The 19,351-nt window shown below is 41.2% G+C and overlaps 1 protein-coding gene across 7 annotated transcripts in view; it reads left to right on the top strand.

The window, feature by feature from the left end:
* Positions 1-2,718: 2,718 nt before the first annotated feature.
* The window catches only part of LOC120057237 (serine/threonine-protein kinase MARK2-like), a 29,654-nt gene continuing 13,021 nt past the window's right edge, over positions 2,719-19,351 (top strand). For 2 of the 7 annotated variants that reach the window (XM_039005774.1, XM_039005775.1), the window contains exons 1-9: positions 2,722-3,993; positions 13,137-13,310; positions 17,152-17,205; positions 17,645-17,693; positions 17,887-17,952; positions 18,132-18,202; positions 18,301-18,357; positions 18,813-19,049; positions 19,163-19,282. In XM_039005774.1, coding sequence (XP_038861702.1) covers positions 3,946-3,993; positions 13,137-13,310; positions 17,152-17,205; positions 17,645-17,693; positions 17,887-17,952; positions 18,132-18,202; positions 18,301-18,357; positions 18,813-19,049; positions 19,163-19,282 — 876 coding nt within the window. In that variant the 5' untranslated portion in view covers positions 2,722-3,945. Of the gene's footprint in view, positions 3,994-13,136; positions 13,311-17,151; positions 17,206-17,644; positions 17,694-17,886; positions 17,953-18,131; positions 18,203-18,300; positions 18,358-18,812; positions 19,050-19,162; positions 19,283-19,351 lie in introns of all 7 variants that reach the window. The other 5 variants (XM_039005778.1, XM_039005779.1, XM_039005773.1 and 2 more) reach the window with 5 other exon arrangements.

The following is a 19,351-nucleotide window of genomic DNA, read 5'->3' as shown; positions in this document are numbered from 1 at the left end:
TTAAGTCATTCCCCCACCCCCCCCCATCTACACACAATAGCCCATGACAAAGCAAAAACTGAAATATCACATTTACATAAGTATTCAGACCCTGTGCTCAGTACTTTGTTGAAGCAACTTTGGCAGCAATTACAGAATCAAGTCTTCTTGGGTATAACACTACAAGCTTGGCACACCTGTATTTGGGGAGTTTCTCCCATTCTTCCCTGCAGATCCTCTCAAGCTCTGTCAGGTTGGATGGGGAGCGTCGTGGCACAGCTATTTTCAGGTCTCTTCAGAGATTTTCGATCGGGTTCAAGTCCGGGCTCTGGCTAGGCCCTCAAGGACATTCAGAGACTTGTCCTGAAGACACTCCATTGTCTTGGCTGTGTGCTTAGGGTCGTTGTCCTATTGGAAGGTGAATCTTCACCCCAGTGTGAGGTCCTGAGCAGGTTTTCATCAAGGATCGCTCTGTACTTTGCGCCGTTCATCTTTCTCTCGATCCAGACTAGTCTCCCAGTCCCTGCCGCTGAAAAACATCCCCACATTATGATGCTGCCACCACCATGCTTCAACGTAGGGACGGTGCCAGATTTCCTCCAGATGTAACACTTGGCATTCAGGCCAACACATTCAATCTTGGTTTCATCAGATCAGAAAATCTTGTTTCTCATGGTCTGACAGTCCTTTAGGTGCCTTTTGGCAAACTCCAAGTGGGCTATCATGTGCCTTTTACTGAGGAGTGGCTTCAATCTGGCCACTCTACCATAAAAGCCTGATTGGTTGAGTGCTGCAGAGATGGTTGTTCTTCTGGAAGGTTCTTCCATCTCCACAGAGGAACTCCGGAGCTATGTCAGAGTAACCATCGGGTTCTCGGTCACCTCCCTGACCAAGGCCCTTCTCCCCCAATTGCTCTGTTTGGCCGGACAGCCAGCTCTAGGAAGAGTCTGTGCTTCCAAACTTCTTCCACTTAAGAATGATGGAGGCCACTGTGTTCTTGGGGACTTTCAATGCTGACCAAATGTTTTGGTACCCTTCCCTTTATCTGTGCCTCGCCACAATCCTGTCTCGGAGCTCTACGGACAATTCCTTTGACCTCTTGGCTTGGTTTTTGCTCTGACGTGCACTGTCAACTGTGGGACCTTATATAGACAGGTGTGTGCCTTTCCAAATCATGTCCAATCAATTTAATTTACCACAGGTGGAATCCAATCAAGTTGTAGAAACATCTCAAGGGTGATCAATGGAAACAGGATGCACCTGAGACAAATGTTTAGTTTCATAGCAAAGGGTCTGAGTTCTTATGTAAATAAGGTATATTTTTAAAATGTTTTTAATTTTCTAAAAACCTGGTTCACCTTTTCATCATGGGGTATTGTGTGTAGATTGCTGAGGATATTGTTTTATTTAATAAATTTTAAAACAAGTCCTTTCTAAAGGCGCTGTACATGTACATCATTGGGCCCTACCCTTGTGTAGTTTCAGAATGTGATTAGTTCAATTTACACATTGATTCCTGAGGTACACAATGCCTCTTGGAGGGTGCTCGGTGTAGAAATGTTTTACTTTTTCGGTGGGGGCTCACATTGAGGAGGAGCCCTGATTTGATATGAGGATGCCCACGTCTCCTTTAGCTCCCCTGTTATTTGAACGATGAGCTTGGATGAACATTTAACATAAGTGGGTTCGGGGCTGTTTCTTGAGGGCCTGAGGCTTTAATGGGACAGAAGATGTAAGGTGTTGCAGATAGAAAATGAACTGTCAGTTGCAATAGAACCTTGTTTCCTTAGCCTGGTCCCAGATCTGTTTGTGCTATATTTCCACTCCTGGTCTTGCAAAACATGTTTAGCATTAGTTCTCGTTTACACAAGAGGGGGTCCTCTTGGGTTCTCAATTGAAACATGAACAATGGCTCGGCCAATGTGTACAACAGTACCGACGCTCTTTTTAAATAATCATTGCTTGCGGTACTGTTTTGGTAACCTTGTCATCGAGGGTTCCCCCTATTTTTTTTTTTACACAGGTTATGGCTTGTTTACAGAAGAGAGGTGCCCATCTGTTCTAATTAGCTATTTAGCGTCTCAGAACACCTGTGTGTAACGGAAGCCTGAATGGTGTTGTAACATAAAAGCACTGGCTGGAACTGTGTTAAAACAGTACGTGCATATTTTGCTTTTGTACAATTATTTTGATGTGATATGAAAGTTTATAAACGTTTATAAACGTTTATAAACGTTTATAAACGCCTTACGTTTATAAAACCGTATCGATTCACATTCAGATGGAATATTTGGCTGTCAGAGCACCTCTTAACATAAGGGTCTTGGACGTTAAAAGAGTAGACTAGCCTTTAGTACATCTTGGGCTAATTTGGCATATGACACGGAGTAATGGGTGTAATGTTAGCATAAACAGATTGGTACCCAGGCTAATGTTTCCTGTTAGTGGCTTCTTATTTCCTTCAACCACACTGAAAAATCGGTACGCCACTGTCTGTTTAATACAATTCGTGGAGGTGACAGATTAACATAATTAAAACTTGAATGGCTAGTCTGAAATCAAATCAGACCTTCTTAGATCTGAAATAATCGGATGAGTAAAAAAAAAAAAAAACTCCACCTAGACACCTGGTAGGTTCCACCATATTGCTTACACCCATCATATTGCGGTAAATATGTAGCTAGCTATGGCTAGTATTTGATTTCACACTAGGTTGTTTGGCCAGCTGGAAAATAATCAGCGTAGACGCAGTCGAAACCTGGGGGGCGCTTCAACTCTAGTTAGTGTACAGCCCACCCGAGATTCCGCGACCCAGCAAACTGAGCATACTCGCATAGCGCGAAGGGACAAACTCGGAATTAAACTTGATTACATATGTCGCTTTAGCTAGCTATTCTGATATTCAAACCTGCTAGCGTAGACAGCTACCTTCAACTCATATACCACATTTATAAAAGCAAGACCAAAGACGGACCGAGCGAGCTAACTTACTGGCCAAGTAACATAGCAAGCTAACTAACGTACGTTGATAGCTGGTCAGGAAGAATACAGGACGTTGCGGTTGTTTTGCTCGTGTACCATTTTAGCTAACCGGCTAGTCAAAGCGACTGCAGTTCATTTTCAGTTTAACTCGCGGATTCTTACCTCTGCGGTGGAGGGAAACTAGCCTACGCTATCTAACAACCTAGAGTTGGCAAAGCAGCTTGCTGATAACGTTTTCATCATTACAACTGAGGGTCGATAGTGTATTATAGTTAGTGATATTTAACTAGCGAGCGTTTTTTTATTCCTCTAAAGAGGACATTTGGGCTGCTGCTATCGGCGTGGCCAAAGTTTGGTAGAATCCCCGGACTAGATTTTACCGCCTACTTGTGGGAACAAACCTCGCTTTGGGTGGAGCTTTAGCTAGCATAGCCCTCTAACTTGACAGCTCATCCTTCCACTGCACAGCTCCGTGTGTAATTGGCAGACCACTTTTCTCCATTGAGTGGAATAGTCGTACCAATGTAGATGGCTTGTGAATGCGGAGTTACCTTTTCACGTGAATAGCTGTTATTTCAGATACTTGTGAATCCAGAACTTTGCTTTGAACTCGAACGGTACTTATATTCTATTGATAGGTAGCTAACTACTAACGTTATCTTCCTACTACCTGGACTAGGTATGGTATTTCATTGACGATTGAGTAACTTCAGCTAGCTGGATAGCTAGCTAGTTAGCTAGCTAGAACTTTAGCTCGCTAGCTAGCTAGCTAGTTTAATTACTCCTCGACACGTAACGTTAGCTAGCTAACGTTAGCCTCGAGCTAAGGCTACGTATGAGTAACTTTTTGATAAGTTGGCTAGCTAACTAAATTAGCTACACAAACAATATAGTCCCCAGTCTAGCAATAACAAACACGGAGGGCAGATGTACATTGAGTTTTGAGATTCTGTTAAAGAAGTTACCCCCCGAAAATCTGTTAAGATGTCAACCCGGACGCCATTATTAACAATTGAACATTCGTCAAACCAGGTAAGCCAACTGCAGTTGCGGTATATCAGACCATTTTTAGGTAGCTAATTTAGCTAGCCTGAACTAGTTAACTTAAACCACATAAACCCTCTTTCTTTTCCTAGCCCTCAGGCTTGCTATCTTCCTAACTTGTCTACTTTACTAATCACACATTGTTTGTGGTTAGGAGGTATTGCATGGTGTAGAATTGAAGTATTTTTTCTTTATAGATATTTAGCTAGCGAACTATGATTAAATAACGTTAGAGGGCTAATAGCTTAACTAGTTAGGAAACATTTGTAACCAGGTTTAGACACTTTATGAAGCATTTCAGTAGGAAATGCCAATACTTTTTAAAACTCACTTTTCCAAATCGTGTCAACAGGAGCAGATGTAATCTCTGACATTAATGTCTACACAGAATATATCAATCATGTTTACTTTTATATTTTTTGACAACTTTATAGGTCTTCCCCTTTTCCTGTATGCCCCCACATTGTTTGAGTGACTTTGTCTAACTAGTCAACAGATCATTCACTGCCAGCCAGTAAGTCAAGTTGTAGGCCCAACTAGATATTGCCACTTCTACAACTGTTTAGAGTGTGAGCTGCATCCTCTGCCATCTTGTTTGTGTTAGCCAGTAGCTCTTGTCTGAACTGGAATGGGGGATTCCATCATACAAATTGCCTGAGAGTGTCCTAAATATACTTTAGTAGGAATAGCTCAAATCAGGTGTAAGTAGAGGACAGCATAATTTACATTTGTGCATTTGAGGAGCAACTCAGTCATGAACACACATCTGCTTGCAGTGAAGGCTGGCTCTCATTACTGACATGAATGTTTTAGTCAATAATGACATTATGAAACAATTGTCTATTCAAATCACAAATTGCTGATCCTTATACATGGGTAGCAGAGATGTTGATCTATTCCATTGTGGGGAAAATACCTTAACTTGCACATGCTACTAATTCCAAAGTTTTGTTTGCCACTGAATTTGGCTGAAGCAAGGAGTGGTACCCTGCCCAGCTTGTTTGATTACAGACTGCTGTTGACCAGGGACTCTCAATGTTCTTCTTACCCCAGTTTCTCTGTTCGTTAAAACCAGCATTTCCAGTTGAGCTGGGCGTAGGATATGTGTGAAGGCCAATGGGAGTGCTTCTTTTCTCCACTTTGGAAGGATTAGCATTATTTGTATGCACGCACATCTGTCAGAGTTTTCCTGTGTGTGTACTTCTACATTTTAGCAGAGGCTGATAACCCGAATTGCACCTGTATGTCGCTCTGGATAAGTGCCTTGCTCAAGGGCACATTGGAAGATTTTTCACCTAGTCAATTTAGGAATTCTAACCAGCAACCTTTAGGTTACTGGCCCAATACTCTTAACCGCTAGGCTACCTGCCTCCTACTTTCTCCTGCATCTGTTAGTAATTATGGTTCTGGATATGGCATCATATTTATGATTGGTCAATGAAAGATGAAGAGAATATTTATCCATCTGGTTGTAGGCCTATTGAAAACATTTAGGTTTTTACTATCTGGTTACAGTGACAGTGTCTTTGTTTTTACCAGCCATTCCCTTAGTGATCTTGGTTTCTCCCTGTGGTCTTTCTGTCATGACCTAACCCCAGTCATATACTTGTGGGTATTAATAGCTCACATAGGCAGGGGTGGGATGATTTTAAAAGCTTGTGTAAACACTCTTCTTGTTCCAGCTTTGTTTAAAATGATGATTAGGTTTCTTGTCTGAAAGGATTCATCACTATCCAGTATTCCTTTTATTTCTCAGCTTTGTAGCTTGTGCTGTCTTCTCTGAGGAAAAAGTTGACCGATTTTTAGTTCTGTTAAGTATTTTAACATTTAGGCTTACTAATTAATGTATTCTCTTACAACATAGGCTACCTGTCTTTATCTATACTGAACCAAAATATAAACGCAACCATTTCAAAGATTTTAGAGTTAAAGTTTATATAAGGAAATCGGTCAATTTAAATAAATTCATTAGGCCCTAATCTATGGGTTTCACATGGGCCCACCCACTGGGGAGCCAGGCCCAGCCAATCAGAATGAGTCCGTCCACCACCCCAGATGATCCCCACAGGTGAAGAAGCCGGATGTGGACGTCCTGGGCTGGCGTGGTTACATGTGCGATTGTGAGGCTGGTTGGACGTACTGCCAAATTCTCTAAAATGACGGAGGTGGCTTATGGTAGAGAAATTAACAGTAAATTCTCTGCGAACAGCTTTTGTGGACATTCCTGCAGTCAACATGCCAATTGCACACTCCGTCAACTTGAGACATCTGTGGCATTGTGTTGTGTGACAAAACTGCACATTTTAGTGGCCTTTTATTGTCCCCAGCACAAGGTGCATCTGTATAAAGATCATGCTGTTTAATCAGCTTCTTGATATGCCACACCTGTCAGGTGGATGGATTATCTTGGCAAAGGAGAAATGCTCAGTAACCAGGATGTAAACAAGTTTGTGCACAACATTTGAGAGAAATAAGCTTATTTTGAGTATGGAACATTTTCTGTGGTCTTTTATTTCAGCTCGTGAAACATGGGACCAACACTTTACATGTTGTTTATATTTTTGTTTTGTATAGAATATATTAAACCAGAGCCCCAGTGGTGTGTTTTCCTTCCAGTGCAGTGTAGGTCTATGTGATTGTGCAAGCCTATGGTTGTGGTCCTTTTCATTTTAGCAGCTTGAGTTGTGCTTAATTATAATTAAAGACTAAACAAAACTGGGTTGCAATTGACATTTCTCTCCCCCATAGTTTCACTATGCCATATGAGTTTTGATTTCAGGATGTTCTACTCATGTTATTGAGGTAAAGGACTGTCAGAAGTGTATGGAGAGGGGACTGGAGGGAGAGCTCAGTTAGTGTCTATTTGTGGTTCTTGCTGCCGCTACCCTGACTGGAAATAGCCGTGTGTGATATTAATACCCAGATAAATGACAAGCTGGCTCACTTGCCTCCTTTATTTACCAGTTCATCTCTCTCCCCACCAGTCTCTTACTTTGTTTACTCGCTTTTCTTCTTTCCCTCTTAAGTTTCAATAAATTGAGCAGGCAAGAAACACTTCCTCTGACAGGTAGCCTAACAATTACTAATAGACCTAATTTTTTTATTTGATTAAATATGTTCACATCTTTAGGCCTAGGCTATTTTTTTTGTTGGAAAAAATGTGCTTGTGTCCTTGACTACTGTGTATTGCTCAGTCTGAATTGAAAGCTTTTTTCTGAGTATGTTAAGGAGAGAGAGATGTGAGGCGACAGCTAGGCTGGAGTGAGTGAGTGTTTTGTTTCTGTGTGTGTATGAGAAGGTTGGGGAGGGAGGAGGGCAGAGTAGAGGACAGGTTTAAGCAGCAGGTCCCCATGGCAACACTCCCACAGCAAGACTACTTTTTCAGAGAAGGACCATTCCTTCTGATCTTAGCAACGCTAAAGCATTTCCCCAACCTCTCATAGCAGCATTGCACATTACTCCAACAAATCTTATGTTCTCGATTGTTTAAAGTTATCATGTATAAAATAACATTAGTGCAATTGTGACAACAGGCACAAGTGTAAGTCAACAGATACTTTTAGAGGGTACAGTTGTGAATGACTAAGGCAATACATTTCAAGAAATATGTATTGATGGTTTAAGCTGGACTAGGGAGATGGGGATAAGAGGGAGAATGGTTGCTAAGGTAGATGGGTAAAGCTAGTTCATCATCGGCCTATGATGTTATATATGGACCAGAGCATGCACTTGTCTATTATCCTCTTTCAGGATATAGTTTTCAGGTTAATTTCTTGAAGGAGTTACTAGAGTACTAGTTACTGAGCACATTCATCATGTGTTTGTGTGTGAGTAACCTGATTTGACACGGGGTAAATGTTTGAAAAGGTAATTGGGCAGTGTTTTTAAAAGGGGTGTGGTACAGAGACTACTACACAATACACTGATTTGATCTCCTTAAAACTCCTTAAAACTCATCACCAAGTTGTGCTTCCTGTTGTATTCTCTTTAGTATTGGAGAATCCTTGACCTTCCCCCCCTTATATATTTTTTTCTCTTCCTCTCATATCCTCCCTTTCTCCTGATTTGTATCTGTGGCACAGCTGTCTGAGCATGTCAGCTCTTGTCCATCGGGCTGCCTCTCTCCCTGGTCGTGTCTCACCAGTGCTGCTGCTCCCTTGGCCAGACAAACCTAGGCACGTCTCACTGGCACTAGGAACCTGACCCTGTCATTGTGTCAGCCATTTTGTTGACTTTTTTTCTTTTTTTGTGGGGGGGGGGGGGGGGGGGTGTAATTGCAATACTTCCTCAAATTACCCAAACAAACTTCCTGTTGAGCGTTGGGACTGGCGAGGTTGTGTCTGGCCCTCTGGAGAGCCTGGCTGTGCGTGCTATGTCCTATTTTAGCCTGAGACCTCATGGCCCCCTGTGTCCCACTTCTTGGTCATCCATCCAAGCCATCAACACCCCCTTTATGCTTTGAAATCTGTGTCTAGGGGGACATTTACAATCTGAACTCTGTCCACACCTTTTTCTTAAAGCATAGCTGAAGTCTTGTCTCTTCATAGAGGAAGTGACAAGGTTCCTATAGCCTGAATGGTATCTGGATGGTCAGTTCTCATGCTACTGTTAGCATTGGATGGAGTCCACAAGTCCCACTTCAAGCATCAAAATAACAGGTCAAGTACATTTGCATGTGTAGTTGTTTTGTGCGTATCGCTGAATGATTCATGTATGAGTCTTTCTGACAGAATGATAGCCGGCTGATAAGTGAGGTTTTGCCCTAATATTACCGGCTCTATAGAGACATGATTTTTGAATTTCAAATCTGTCATCTTCAAGTGTTTTGAGTGTGGTTCTTGCCTCTCTCCACCTGAGGCTGAACAGAGAGATGTGGGGCTGTATGTAATTGATGAGACCCTCTAGGTCCCTCAGGCTGTTCCTGGCTGCACTCTCCTCAGCCTTTCGCTGTCAGTCAGTCAGCCCTGGAGCTGAGCTTCCATGACTTTGACGGTATGTCTGCATTGCGCTCGGTTTTGTCTATTGTGTGTATTTGTGAACATGTTTTATTTATGCATCTTTTAATGTGCTGCTGTCTCTGTGACAGCCTCTGCGAGTGCGTTTATTAGTTTGTGTGGTAGACTAATGTGCGTATCTGGTAGGGATAGAAGTGCCGGCTGCTGTACTGAAGGTCAAAGCTGTGTTTGTGAGGACTGCGACTGCATTGCTGACACTCTGTTACTGCAGAGCATCCTCTGCAGATGAGCTGGGTGCAAGACACCTCTTTGACATAGTGGACACTTTCCCTCACACTTCCGACACACAACAAACCCACTGTAGAGTGATGGCTAAACCATGTCTGCCAGCACAGAAATGAAAAGGAAAACAAAACGAGGTCCGCACACTGAAAGTGTGGTAGTCTGGCTTACCCTGTTCTGCTCTGTATGGAGCTCTCTGTGATGAGGCACTTCCTCATGCATTTATGCCAGTGTGTTTTTTGTTGTGTATGTGTGTGGGAGGGAGGGAGCGTTTTAGATGACAGCTGCCTTCTGGCTCATTGGCTCCTGCTTGTTCTACAGGCAGACTTGCAACAAGCTTCTGATTTATCGCTCTATGAAAACTCTGGGGCGGGACTCAACACAGACACTACACAGGTGTTACGTAATTGAACACAAAGCAGGCACACCTTTTGAAATGCAGATATTGACGGGTTTAAAAAAAATCTTATGTGGAATGCTGTTTTGTTTCTGAAAGGGAAGTGGCTTGTTGGGAAATGTGACGTACTGTCTTTGTCTCATAGCCCGTGCTTTTTGTTTCTTCTTGGAATAAGTAGAAGAGCAGAACTTGACTTATATTACACAACGTTGTTTGTGTCAACTGTCAATTATTCCCCCTATGCCCAATAGCCCTGATATTTCTGTCCAATTCAATTGTAAATTACATTAACATTGCTCTTGATAAGAATCCATTGAATTTTCCAGTTCAGAATGCAGAGAAGTAGTTCCGCCTTGTGCCCAGATTTGAACAGGGAAACTAAGGTCCATGCGGAACAATGCACACACAACGGTGCCCATGTCAATAGCTTTTCTGTCCACTTACGTATGCTCACAAGGTAACAATCTCCTCGAGAGAGTGAGCGCAAAAGGATACAATGCAGAGTTTGTGAATACAGAGAGAGCAGAGACATGTAAACAGATACCCCCCTTCAGTCGCTTTCTCATCCTTGCTTTCCGGGGCTCCCACACACTAACTACCTCTTGCACTTTTCCCCATAAAGGTACTGTACCTTCGTCTTTTTTTCTGATCTCGGTCACCCCCCCCTTCTGTTCTGTCTGCTCGCTTTTGTCTTCTTGAGTCACTCTTCAGTCCCCCAACACTTTCTCTCTGTCCTGTTTGCTTGTCGGTGTGGATTGAGTTGCTAGCAGAGACAAACAGGCCCTCTGTCAGTGATAGCCTCATTAGCTGAGAGGTGGGGTGGCTATGTAGATTAGTAAAAAGCATGAGCTGAAATTTTTGTAGAGGTGCTGAACCATACTCCCTGTTACTAGCCGGCTACCATCCTCTACTCTACCCTGCACCTTAGAGACTGCTGCCCTATGTACATAGTCATTGAACACTGGTCACTTTAATAATGTTTACATATTGTTTTATCCATTTCATATGTGTACGCTGTATTCTAGTCAAGGATCATTTTATATAACTACTACTGTACACAGCTTTTCTATTCATACTGTCTATTTCACACCCATTATATACATATATATTTATATTCTGGACTCTGACATGGCTTGTTCTGATATTTCTTTCTTTACATGTTTTGGATGTGTGTGTGTTAGGTATTACTGCACTGTTGGAGCTAGAAACATAAGCGTTTCACTGCTACTGCTATAACATCTCATATGTTTACACGACCAATACATCTTTCTTTTTTTTACTAATGAAGAGTGAACCGTACAAAAAGAAAGTTGCACACTTCACAGTACCTTCAGAAAGTATTCATACCCCTTGACTTATTCCCCATTTTGTTGATTGGACCGGGTCTGGATCCGACCAGGTCTATAAGGAACTGGTGTAGTTGTCCTCGGGTCCGTTCAGAACGGATGTCAATATTTATTTATGCATACATTTGAAGACTTCTACTTGAGGTCCAACATCCCTGTCACAACAGACAATGCCAGGAACATTATGAATGCGGTCACAGAAGCTGGTCTTGGACCACAAATAGGGTGCTTTTTAGTTTTGTGTCTCTTGCCAAATGAACTACAGTAACCGTTGGCATTTAATTTCCCCGCTGTAACGTTACCGAACCGTGACCCCAAAACTGTGAAACGTACACCCTTAATTTCTGAACACTGCTACATTCATGAGCATGCTACCATGATTACAGATATGCATGAATTGTGAAAAAGGATAAGTGAGAAAGTTAGAGGAACAAAGCTCATACCACCCCAAAAAAATGCTAAACCCCCAAAATGACTTGCTACATTATTCACCATTCAACAAGTTTGTAGTCACAAGCTTGATGTAGTCATTGTGTGCTAGGAATATGGGACAAAATACTAAACTTTTGACTAATTGAATCATTGTGAATTTTGTCTAGTCATTCCACCTCAAAAAGCACAAGAGGATTTTGACACCCACTATCTCAGATTTGTTATGACATCGTTTCTTTAGTTTAAACCAAATAAGATGATCATTCATGAAATATAATTTGATTAAACAAATTAATTGCACCCAAATTGGCCATTACATTTTTTTTTTTTTAATAGGATTTATATGTTCTTCAATAAATATAGTACCTAACATCCGATTTGGACCATTCTTCCTAACAACGAGTAAGATGAGCTATCCAATAAAAGGATCAAAAGCCACCCACAAACCCCCACCCCACCCCAACAACCAGTATACAGTATCAGTTCTCTGTCTGACGTATGGAGCTGTTGCTTGGAGAATTGCTTCTTCAGCCTTTAATGTATTCCCTGTGAATCTTTAAAAAAAATGTTCAGAGAAATTAGCCATTGGAGTCACAAGCTATTGGTTTTCTGCCCAAAGTTGCAAAGAAAATGTTGTGATCCATTTAATAAACACAAGAGACTAGTAAAATTGATAAAAGGGTGTTGCGGAAGTAGCAAGAACAGCGGCATCCAGTGGGCAAAACCTGGTACTTTCACACTAATTTATGGTAAATAATGCAAGCAACTTCAATGGTTAATTTCACTGAACAGGGGAGGAAAAAACATCACCAGATTCACAGGGAATACATAACAAAGTATTAAGAAGCAATACTCAAAGCAGCATCTCCATACTACCTATCAGACATAGATAACTGATGCTGGTTGTTGGGGTGGGATTGCTGTGGGGGGGGGGGGGGTCCGCGGGTGGCTTTTGACCCTTTTATTGGATTGCTCATGTCTTACTCACTGTTGGGAAGAAGTTTGGTCCAAATTGGATGTTTTGGTGCTATAACTTGAATATTATGTGAATATTATAAATTTAAAAAGCCAATTTGGGTGAAAATTTAAACAAAATATTGCAGGAATGCTGTCTTATGTTTCTAACTACAGAAACAATTCCAGAACAGTCTGAGATGGTGGGTATCATGGCTTGCTGAAATGACAGAATGACCCCAAATACTTATGAAAAAAGGTCAAATGGGGGGACTAGATACATAAAGTGCTTTCATTTCTAAATGGTAAAACGGATATGTGTGAAAAACCCCTTAAATAAAAGGTGACATTCTGAACTATCGCCAAATGAAACATTTGATCTCCAATTCAAAATGCTGGTGTATAGAGCCAAATGTACACATTTCAGCTTCACTGTCCAAATAAAGAGGAGTATATGCTCCCAATAATTTTAATGGGTAAACCTAATGGCTTAGGTTGACCCATTAAATAGTTTGGAGCATACATAGTGTGCGACTTTATTTCATTATTTTTATATAGTGACTATGTAGATTGAGAGATCAACATTATTGGACAGTATCAAGTTATGCTCACAGTTGCGTTTTTCTATGAGGTCTCCTTGGATCCAAGGCTCTTCCTCCTTTGATGGGAGTCTAAAATGCATTGTCTGGATTTGTGTCAGAAGTGTTGTGTAGGCTAGTGTTAGGAAATCACCACTCCTAACAGAATTTTGTTCTCCTCTTTCAGTCTCACTCGGAGTCCAAGGCAGGCGGGCGTCCTAATATGCCGCGGTGCCGGAATTCTGTCGCCACGACGCCAGACGAGCAGCCACACATTGGCAACTACCGGCTGCTGAAAACCATCGGCAAGGGCAACTTTGCCAAGGTCAAACTGGCTCGTCATGTCCTCACAGGGAAAGAGGTGAGGATAAACTGAGATCAAACCAAGTCCAAACATTGGATTTAGTGGCTATGGTGTTATTGCTTTTTTGTTAGATGTGTTGTTATTAGGGATGTGACTCTTTCCTTTCAAACACTGTTTGATACGCATCTAGATATATGGGCTCTGATATGATACTTTTAGTTTGAAACGATTTGGTGCGATTCAGTTTGATTAGTGGAAGGAATCGATGTAATTTGATGCGCCAACATTTGTTGTCTGAACACATTAATTTCCCATTCTAAATAAAAAAAAATATGGAGCTCAGGACCTGGGCCTCTGAACTGGATCTGTCTGAGCTGAGTGGCCCGTGTGTATGTGTCTCAGGGGCTGCGTTATTTTTCAAAATTTCAGGCTGCGTTATATATTGAAAGTCAAGTGTTTTTTTTTTTGCGTCAATAGAGTGATCAGGAGTGTGCAACTATAGTTTTCCTTCATAGAAAATACATTAGTGCAACACATTTGGCAGAAAAAAAGCTTAATTTCCATCAGATGACAACAGAAGTGCAACACTACAGGTACAGTGCCATCAAACTATTCACACCCCTTTACTTTTTCCACATTTTGTTGTGTTACAAGGTGGGATTAAAATGTTGACAAAATTACAATTAAATTGAGTCTACACAAAATACTCTGTCAAAGTGGAAGAAAAATTCTAACAGTTTTAAAAATAACTTAAAAAAACATGAATATATCTTGATTAGATTAGTATTCAACCCCCTGAGTCAATACATGTTAGAATCACCGTCGGCAGTGATTTACAGCAGTAAGTCTTTCTGGGTAAGTCTCTAAGAGCTTTGCACACCTGGAATGTACACTATTGTTGATCGATGCTAGACAGCCATTTTCAAGTCTTGCCATAGATTTTCAAGCCAATTTAAGTCAACTGTAACTAGGCCACTCGGGAACATTCAATGTCGTCTTGGTAAGCAACTCCAGTGTATTGCCTATTTGGCCTTGTGTTTTAGGTTATTGTCCTGCTGAAAGGTGAATGTCTCCCAGTGTCTGCTGGAAAGCAGACTGAACCAGGTTTTCCTCTAGGATTTTGACTGTGCTTAGCGCTATTCTTTTTCTTTTTATCCTACAAAACTCCCTTGTCTTTGCTGATGTCCAGCATACCCAAAACATGATGCAGCCACCACCATGCTTGAAAATATGAAGAGTGATACTCAGTGATGTGTTGTTGGATTTGCCCCAAACATAACACTTTGCTTTCAGGACACAAAGTTAATTTCTTTGCCACATTTTACTTTAGTGCCTTATTGCAAACAGGATGTTTTAAATTCTGTACAGGCTTCCTTTTCACTCTGTCAATTAGGTTAGTATTGTGGAGTAACTACAATGCTGTTTATCCATCCTCAGTTTTTTCCTGTCAAAGCCTATTAAAACTGTAACTGTTTTTTAAAGTCAGCATTTACCTCATGGTGAAATCCCTGAGCGGTTTCCTTCCTCTCTGGCAACTGTGTTAGGAAGGACGCCTGTATCTTTGTAGTGACTGTGTGTATTGATACACCATCCAAAGTGTAATTAATAACTTCACCATGATCAAAGGGATATTCAATTTCTGCTTTTTATTTTATTTTTTGACATCAACCAATAGGTGCCCTGCTTTGCCCTGGCATACAAAAACTTCCCTGGTCTTTGGTTGAATCTGTGTTTGAAATTCACTGCTTGACTGAGGGACCTTACAATTATCTGTATGTGTGGGGTACAGAGATGAGGTAGTCATTAAAAAATCATGTTAAATACCATTATTGCACACAGTCTTTGACTTATGTGACTTGTAAAGCATATTTTTACTCATGAACTTATTTAGGCTTGCCATAACAAGAGTTGAATACTTATTGACAAGACATTTCAGCTTTTCATTTTTTATTAATTAGTGAAACATTCTAATAACATAATTCCACTTTAACATTATGGTATTGTGTGTAGTCCAGTGACACACATCTCAATTTAATCCATTTTAAAATTCAGGCTATATTACAAAAAAATGTCAAGGGGTGTGAATACTTTCTGAAGGCACTATATTTTGCTAGCAGCCACACAAGTAAATTAGCTTTAATTTCAGTTAAAAAGCAAGGTATTTTATGCAAAAACTTATTTATGTTTATCATATGAAATGAGGCTGGCTACATTATTTCTTAAGTTTTGCTTGAAGTTAATCTTGCATTTTACCAGAGAAAGGTAGGCTACACCGAGAAAAGTAGCTACACGTCGGTCAGAGCGAATGGGCATTCTCATCTGAGTGGAGAAGTGCAACTGAAGCACAAAATTAGTCTGATGCCGAACATAAATTACAATAAGAAGCATTTTATATCTGTGTTTACAAAATGCAGAAAGATATTTCTTATGAGTTTAATCTTTTTCTCTTTGTGAAAACACAGAATTCTGCATTTAACGCGACCCCTGGTGGGTGTGTAGACTCCTGAGCTGAGCAATAGGGCAGACTGAGCATCTAACACTATCCAATTGGGGGGAGGGGAGAATTTGTTTTGTCCCCCTACTTTATTCTGATATCCCCGTCACCCACTAATTAACTTGTAATTTTACAGGGCTCCAGACTGCGTCCATTTAGTCCCATTTTGCAACCCTTTGACTTGGCTGTGCGAGTTACATTTTTAATTGGTTGTATCGAAAAAGTGTTCTGATTTATAGCATTTCAAAGCCCAATCACGGGGAAAACACAGCAATCATGTGTAATACTGTTGTTGCCATTGAAGAGAGGAGGTTCTCTGCTTTATGTAGGTAGGATTTTTATTTCTCAACTGAATATTCAGCAAGATGTTTGATATGGCTTTGAGATACAGAGTGCACAAAATGTGCATCGGCAATTGTGATTGCATAGGCGTCATTGGATAGTAGGCTACAACTGCGAAGTTTTAGGACATTACATTTACTTTTAGATTAATACATGGCTACTAGCAGTGTGTATTATATTTAGAGTTGACGATCTAGCTAATATCTTTGGAGTTTCAAGTTACTCAGGTGTAAAGTAGCCCCAAATAAATTGGCCTATGATATTAGTGCACATAAAGACAGGCAAATTCATCTCTATTGAGCAAGAATTCTGGAGCCCTATTTTAACAGTAAAATATAACAATTGCCTTATAGTCAACCCAAAATTCTAAATGGAAGACGTGAATTGAGATGAAACAACTTATTTCTTGAATACCATCTTAGTAGTCTATTATACTTTTTAATAAAGCACTGTGAATGACCTAAGATGATTACTCATTTTGTTCTATTGCGTGACCCCACATTTTTGTATATGAGATCAAATCATGGGCTGGTGCTCACACAAATTATTTCAGTCCTTGTAATGAAATTACAACTTTACCATGTTCATGTAAAAATGACCACTGACTGTTTAAAGCAAAACTAGAAAACTATTATCGTGAAACGGGCAATCTCAAAGCCCCGATCAGCAGTTAGATGTGCAATCGGCAAAATGCGAGTTGTCCACTCCGGTAGCCGACACAACTATGACGGTAAAACACAATTTTCTACAGCACATTTGGTAACAATGACCCAGCAAATGACATTGATTGTCACCCAACTACACTGAACAAAAATATAAACGCAACATGTAAAGCGTTGATCCCATGTTTCATAAGCTGAAATAAAAGATCACAGAAATGTTTACATCCCTGTTGATGTGCCATGAGTGCTTGGAGTGGGGCATCACATGGAGAAACAATACCGAGAGCAATAGAGTTGTTTGAGGGGAAAGAGTCCTCATCCAGCTCTTTCCACTAGTGGGTGGTATAGTTCAAGTCTGGAGCTACTCATGTCTAACTTTCCCCCTCCCCTCCTATAAAAGGTGGCTGTGAAAATCATAGACAAAACGCAGCTCAACTCTTCCAGTCTCCAAAAGGTGAGGACAATGAGATGCTGGGTTAATGCCATACGGTTGTTTTGATTTGTGTGTTCGGATAGGGACTGTTTATTTCTGAAATAGAAAGAATACAGCTAAAATCAAGAGATTGTGACAGAGCATTGCTTATTCACATCCATCCTCTTGACGCATCTTCCAGTCCCTAACCCCAATCTTCTCCTGAAGAGGGTAGTTCCCTCTGTAGGGCTTAGGGCAGGATATGGAGGTAATTACAGGAAATTAGACCCAAGTACTTCCTGTCGTGATGGTTTGGGTGGGGTGCCAGTACTCTCTTCAGAAATGTATGCATGGAGACGTGCACACAGTGATTTTCACATAGTCTTGGAGTATAGAGTTAAAATCATATCGGATAAACTCTGACTTTGTCACATATAAACTGATTGATCTTCTGTTAATGTCTCTGTTCTCCTGCCCATAGCTGTTTCGTGAAGTGAGGATCATGAAGCTGCTCAATCACCCAAATATCGGTGAGCTTTGTGCTGCCCTCCTTAAGACTATCATCCCCAACCAAATAACAGAAACATGTTTCGCCTGCCTGCTTATTGGTGGAAGCTTCCTATGTAGAGGTCATAGTTCACATTTTGAAAATTGACCGCTAAGTTGTGATTGAAGGTGTTGTCTTGATTGAATTGAACAAAATTTCTCGTCTTTTCTCTGTAGTTAAGTTATTTGAAGTTATTGAGACAGAGAAGACGCTGTACTTGATCATGGAGTATGCCAGTGGAGGTGAGTAAAGACCCACTCAGTTCAACCTGACGTTCTGTTTTCAGTATTTAATAACATCAGTTCTGTCTCGCTTTATTCACATACTCTTTTTACTCACTCAACCTTTTTTCCTCTTTTGTGTTTCCACTGCTTTCTTCAACACTCCCCTACTTTGTCTCCCCCTCAACCCCTCTCCTCAGGTGAGGTGTTTGATTACCTTGTTGCTCATGGGAGAATGAAAGAGAAAGAGGCCAGAGCCAAATTTAGACAGGTGAGACACTGTTTGTCTGCTGGTTTCATTTCCTGTTATTGACAATACTGTTTAAAAGGGAATGGTCATCCTAGCTGTTTCTCCTTATCTTGCTACAGATAGTGTCAGCGGTACAGTACTGCCACCAGAAGTGCATCGTACACAGAGACCTGAAGGTGAGGATGGACAAGAAATGGGGAAGTGTTTTGATGTGTAATGTAGAGAAAGAGATGGCTCCATTTGTGACAAATCAAGATTATTACATTATGAAATGCATAAAAACATTCCTTACCTCAGGATACTTCAACTGGTTACTACCCCAGAGAATAAACAAGAAGGAGCACTCTGTTGCTGCGTATATCTGATTTTTACGTAAGCCTATTGTTTTTCCCGTCAATAAATCCATCAGATTTACCCAGCAACAGTGCTCCTTTTTTTTCTTCTTTTTTTTCACGGATAGTCACCAGTAGAAGTATCCTGGGGTAAGGAATGTTTTTGGGATCCACCCTTTTTTCTTTTAAGCTGGGCTGAAGTGCCTTTTGAGTACACTTTTTTTTCCATGTTCATGTTGGTGTTCTTTAAATATTTTTGTTGAAAGAACTGGTATCAATGGCAAATGATTTCTCTCCAGGCAGAGAACCTACTCCTAGATGCTGACATGAACATCAAGATCGCAGACTTTGGTTTCAGCAATGAGTTCACCATGGGGAACAAGCTGGACACGTTCTGTGGCTCGCCTCCCTACGCCGCCCCAGAGCTGTTCCAGGGGAAGAAATATGACGGCCCCGAGGTGGACGTCTGGAGCCTGGGGGTCATCCTCTACACACTGGTCAGCGGATCTCTGCCTTTCGACGGACAGAACCTAAAGGTGGGCAGGGAACAGTGGAGGTGGAAGGGATGCATGGTAAACACATGATGTTGTTGAATACCTACCCAACACCTCACTTTAATCCTTGTATGTTGCGCTCGTCTTCCCTTTAGGAGCTGCGCGAACGGGTTCTGCGGGGGAAGTATAGGATTCCCTTCTACATGTCCACAGACTGCGAGAACCTGCTCAAGAAGTTCCTCATTCTCAACCCAACCAAGAGGGGCAGCCTGGAGGTTAATAGTACCTCACCTAGCCACTGCCTCCGCTGGATACAAACCAGAATTGTGTAGAGACAACTAACT

This window comes from Salvelinus namaycush, chromosome 12 (assembly GCF_016432855.1).
Source record: "Salvelinus namaycush isolate Seneca chromosome 12, SaNama_1.0, whole genome shotgun sequence".
NCBI classification, from domain to species: domain Eukaryota; kingdom Metazoa; phylum Chordata; class Actinopteri; order Salmoniformes; family Salmonidae; genus Salvelinus; species Salvelinus namaycush.
This window is presented reverse-complemented; position numbering and strand designations above follow the sequence as displayed.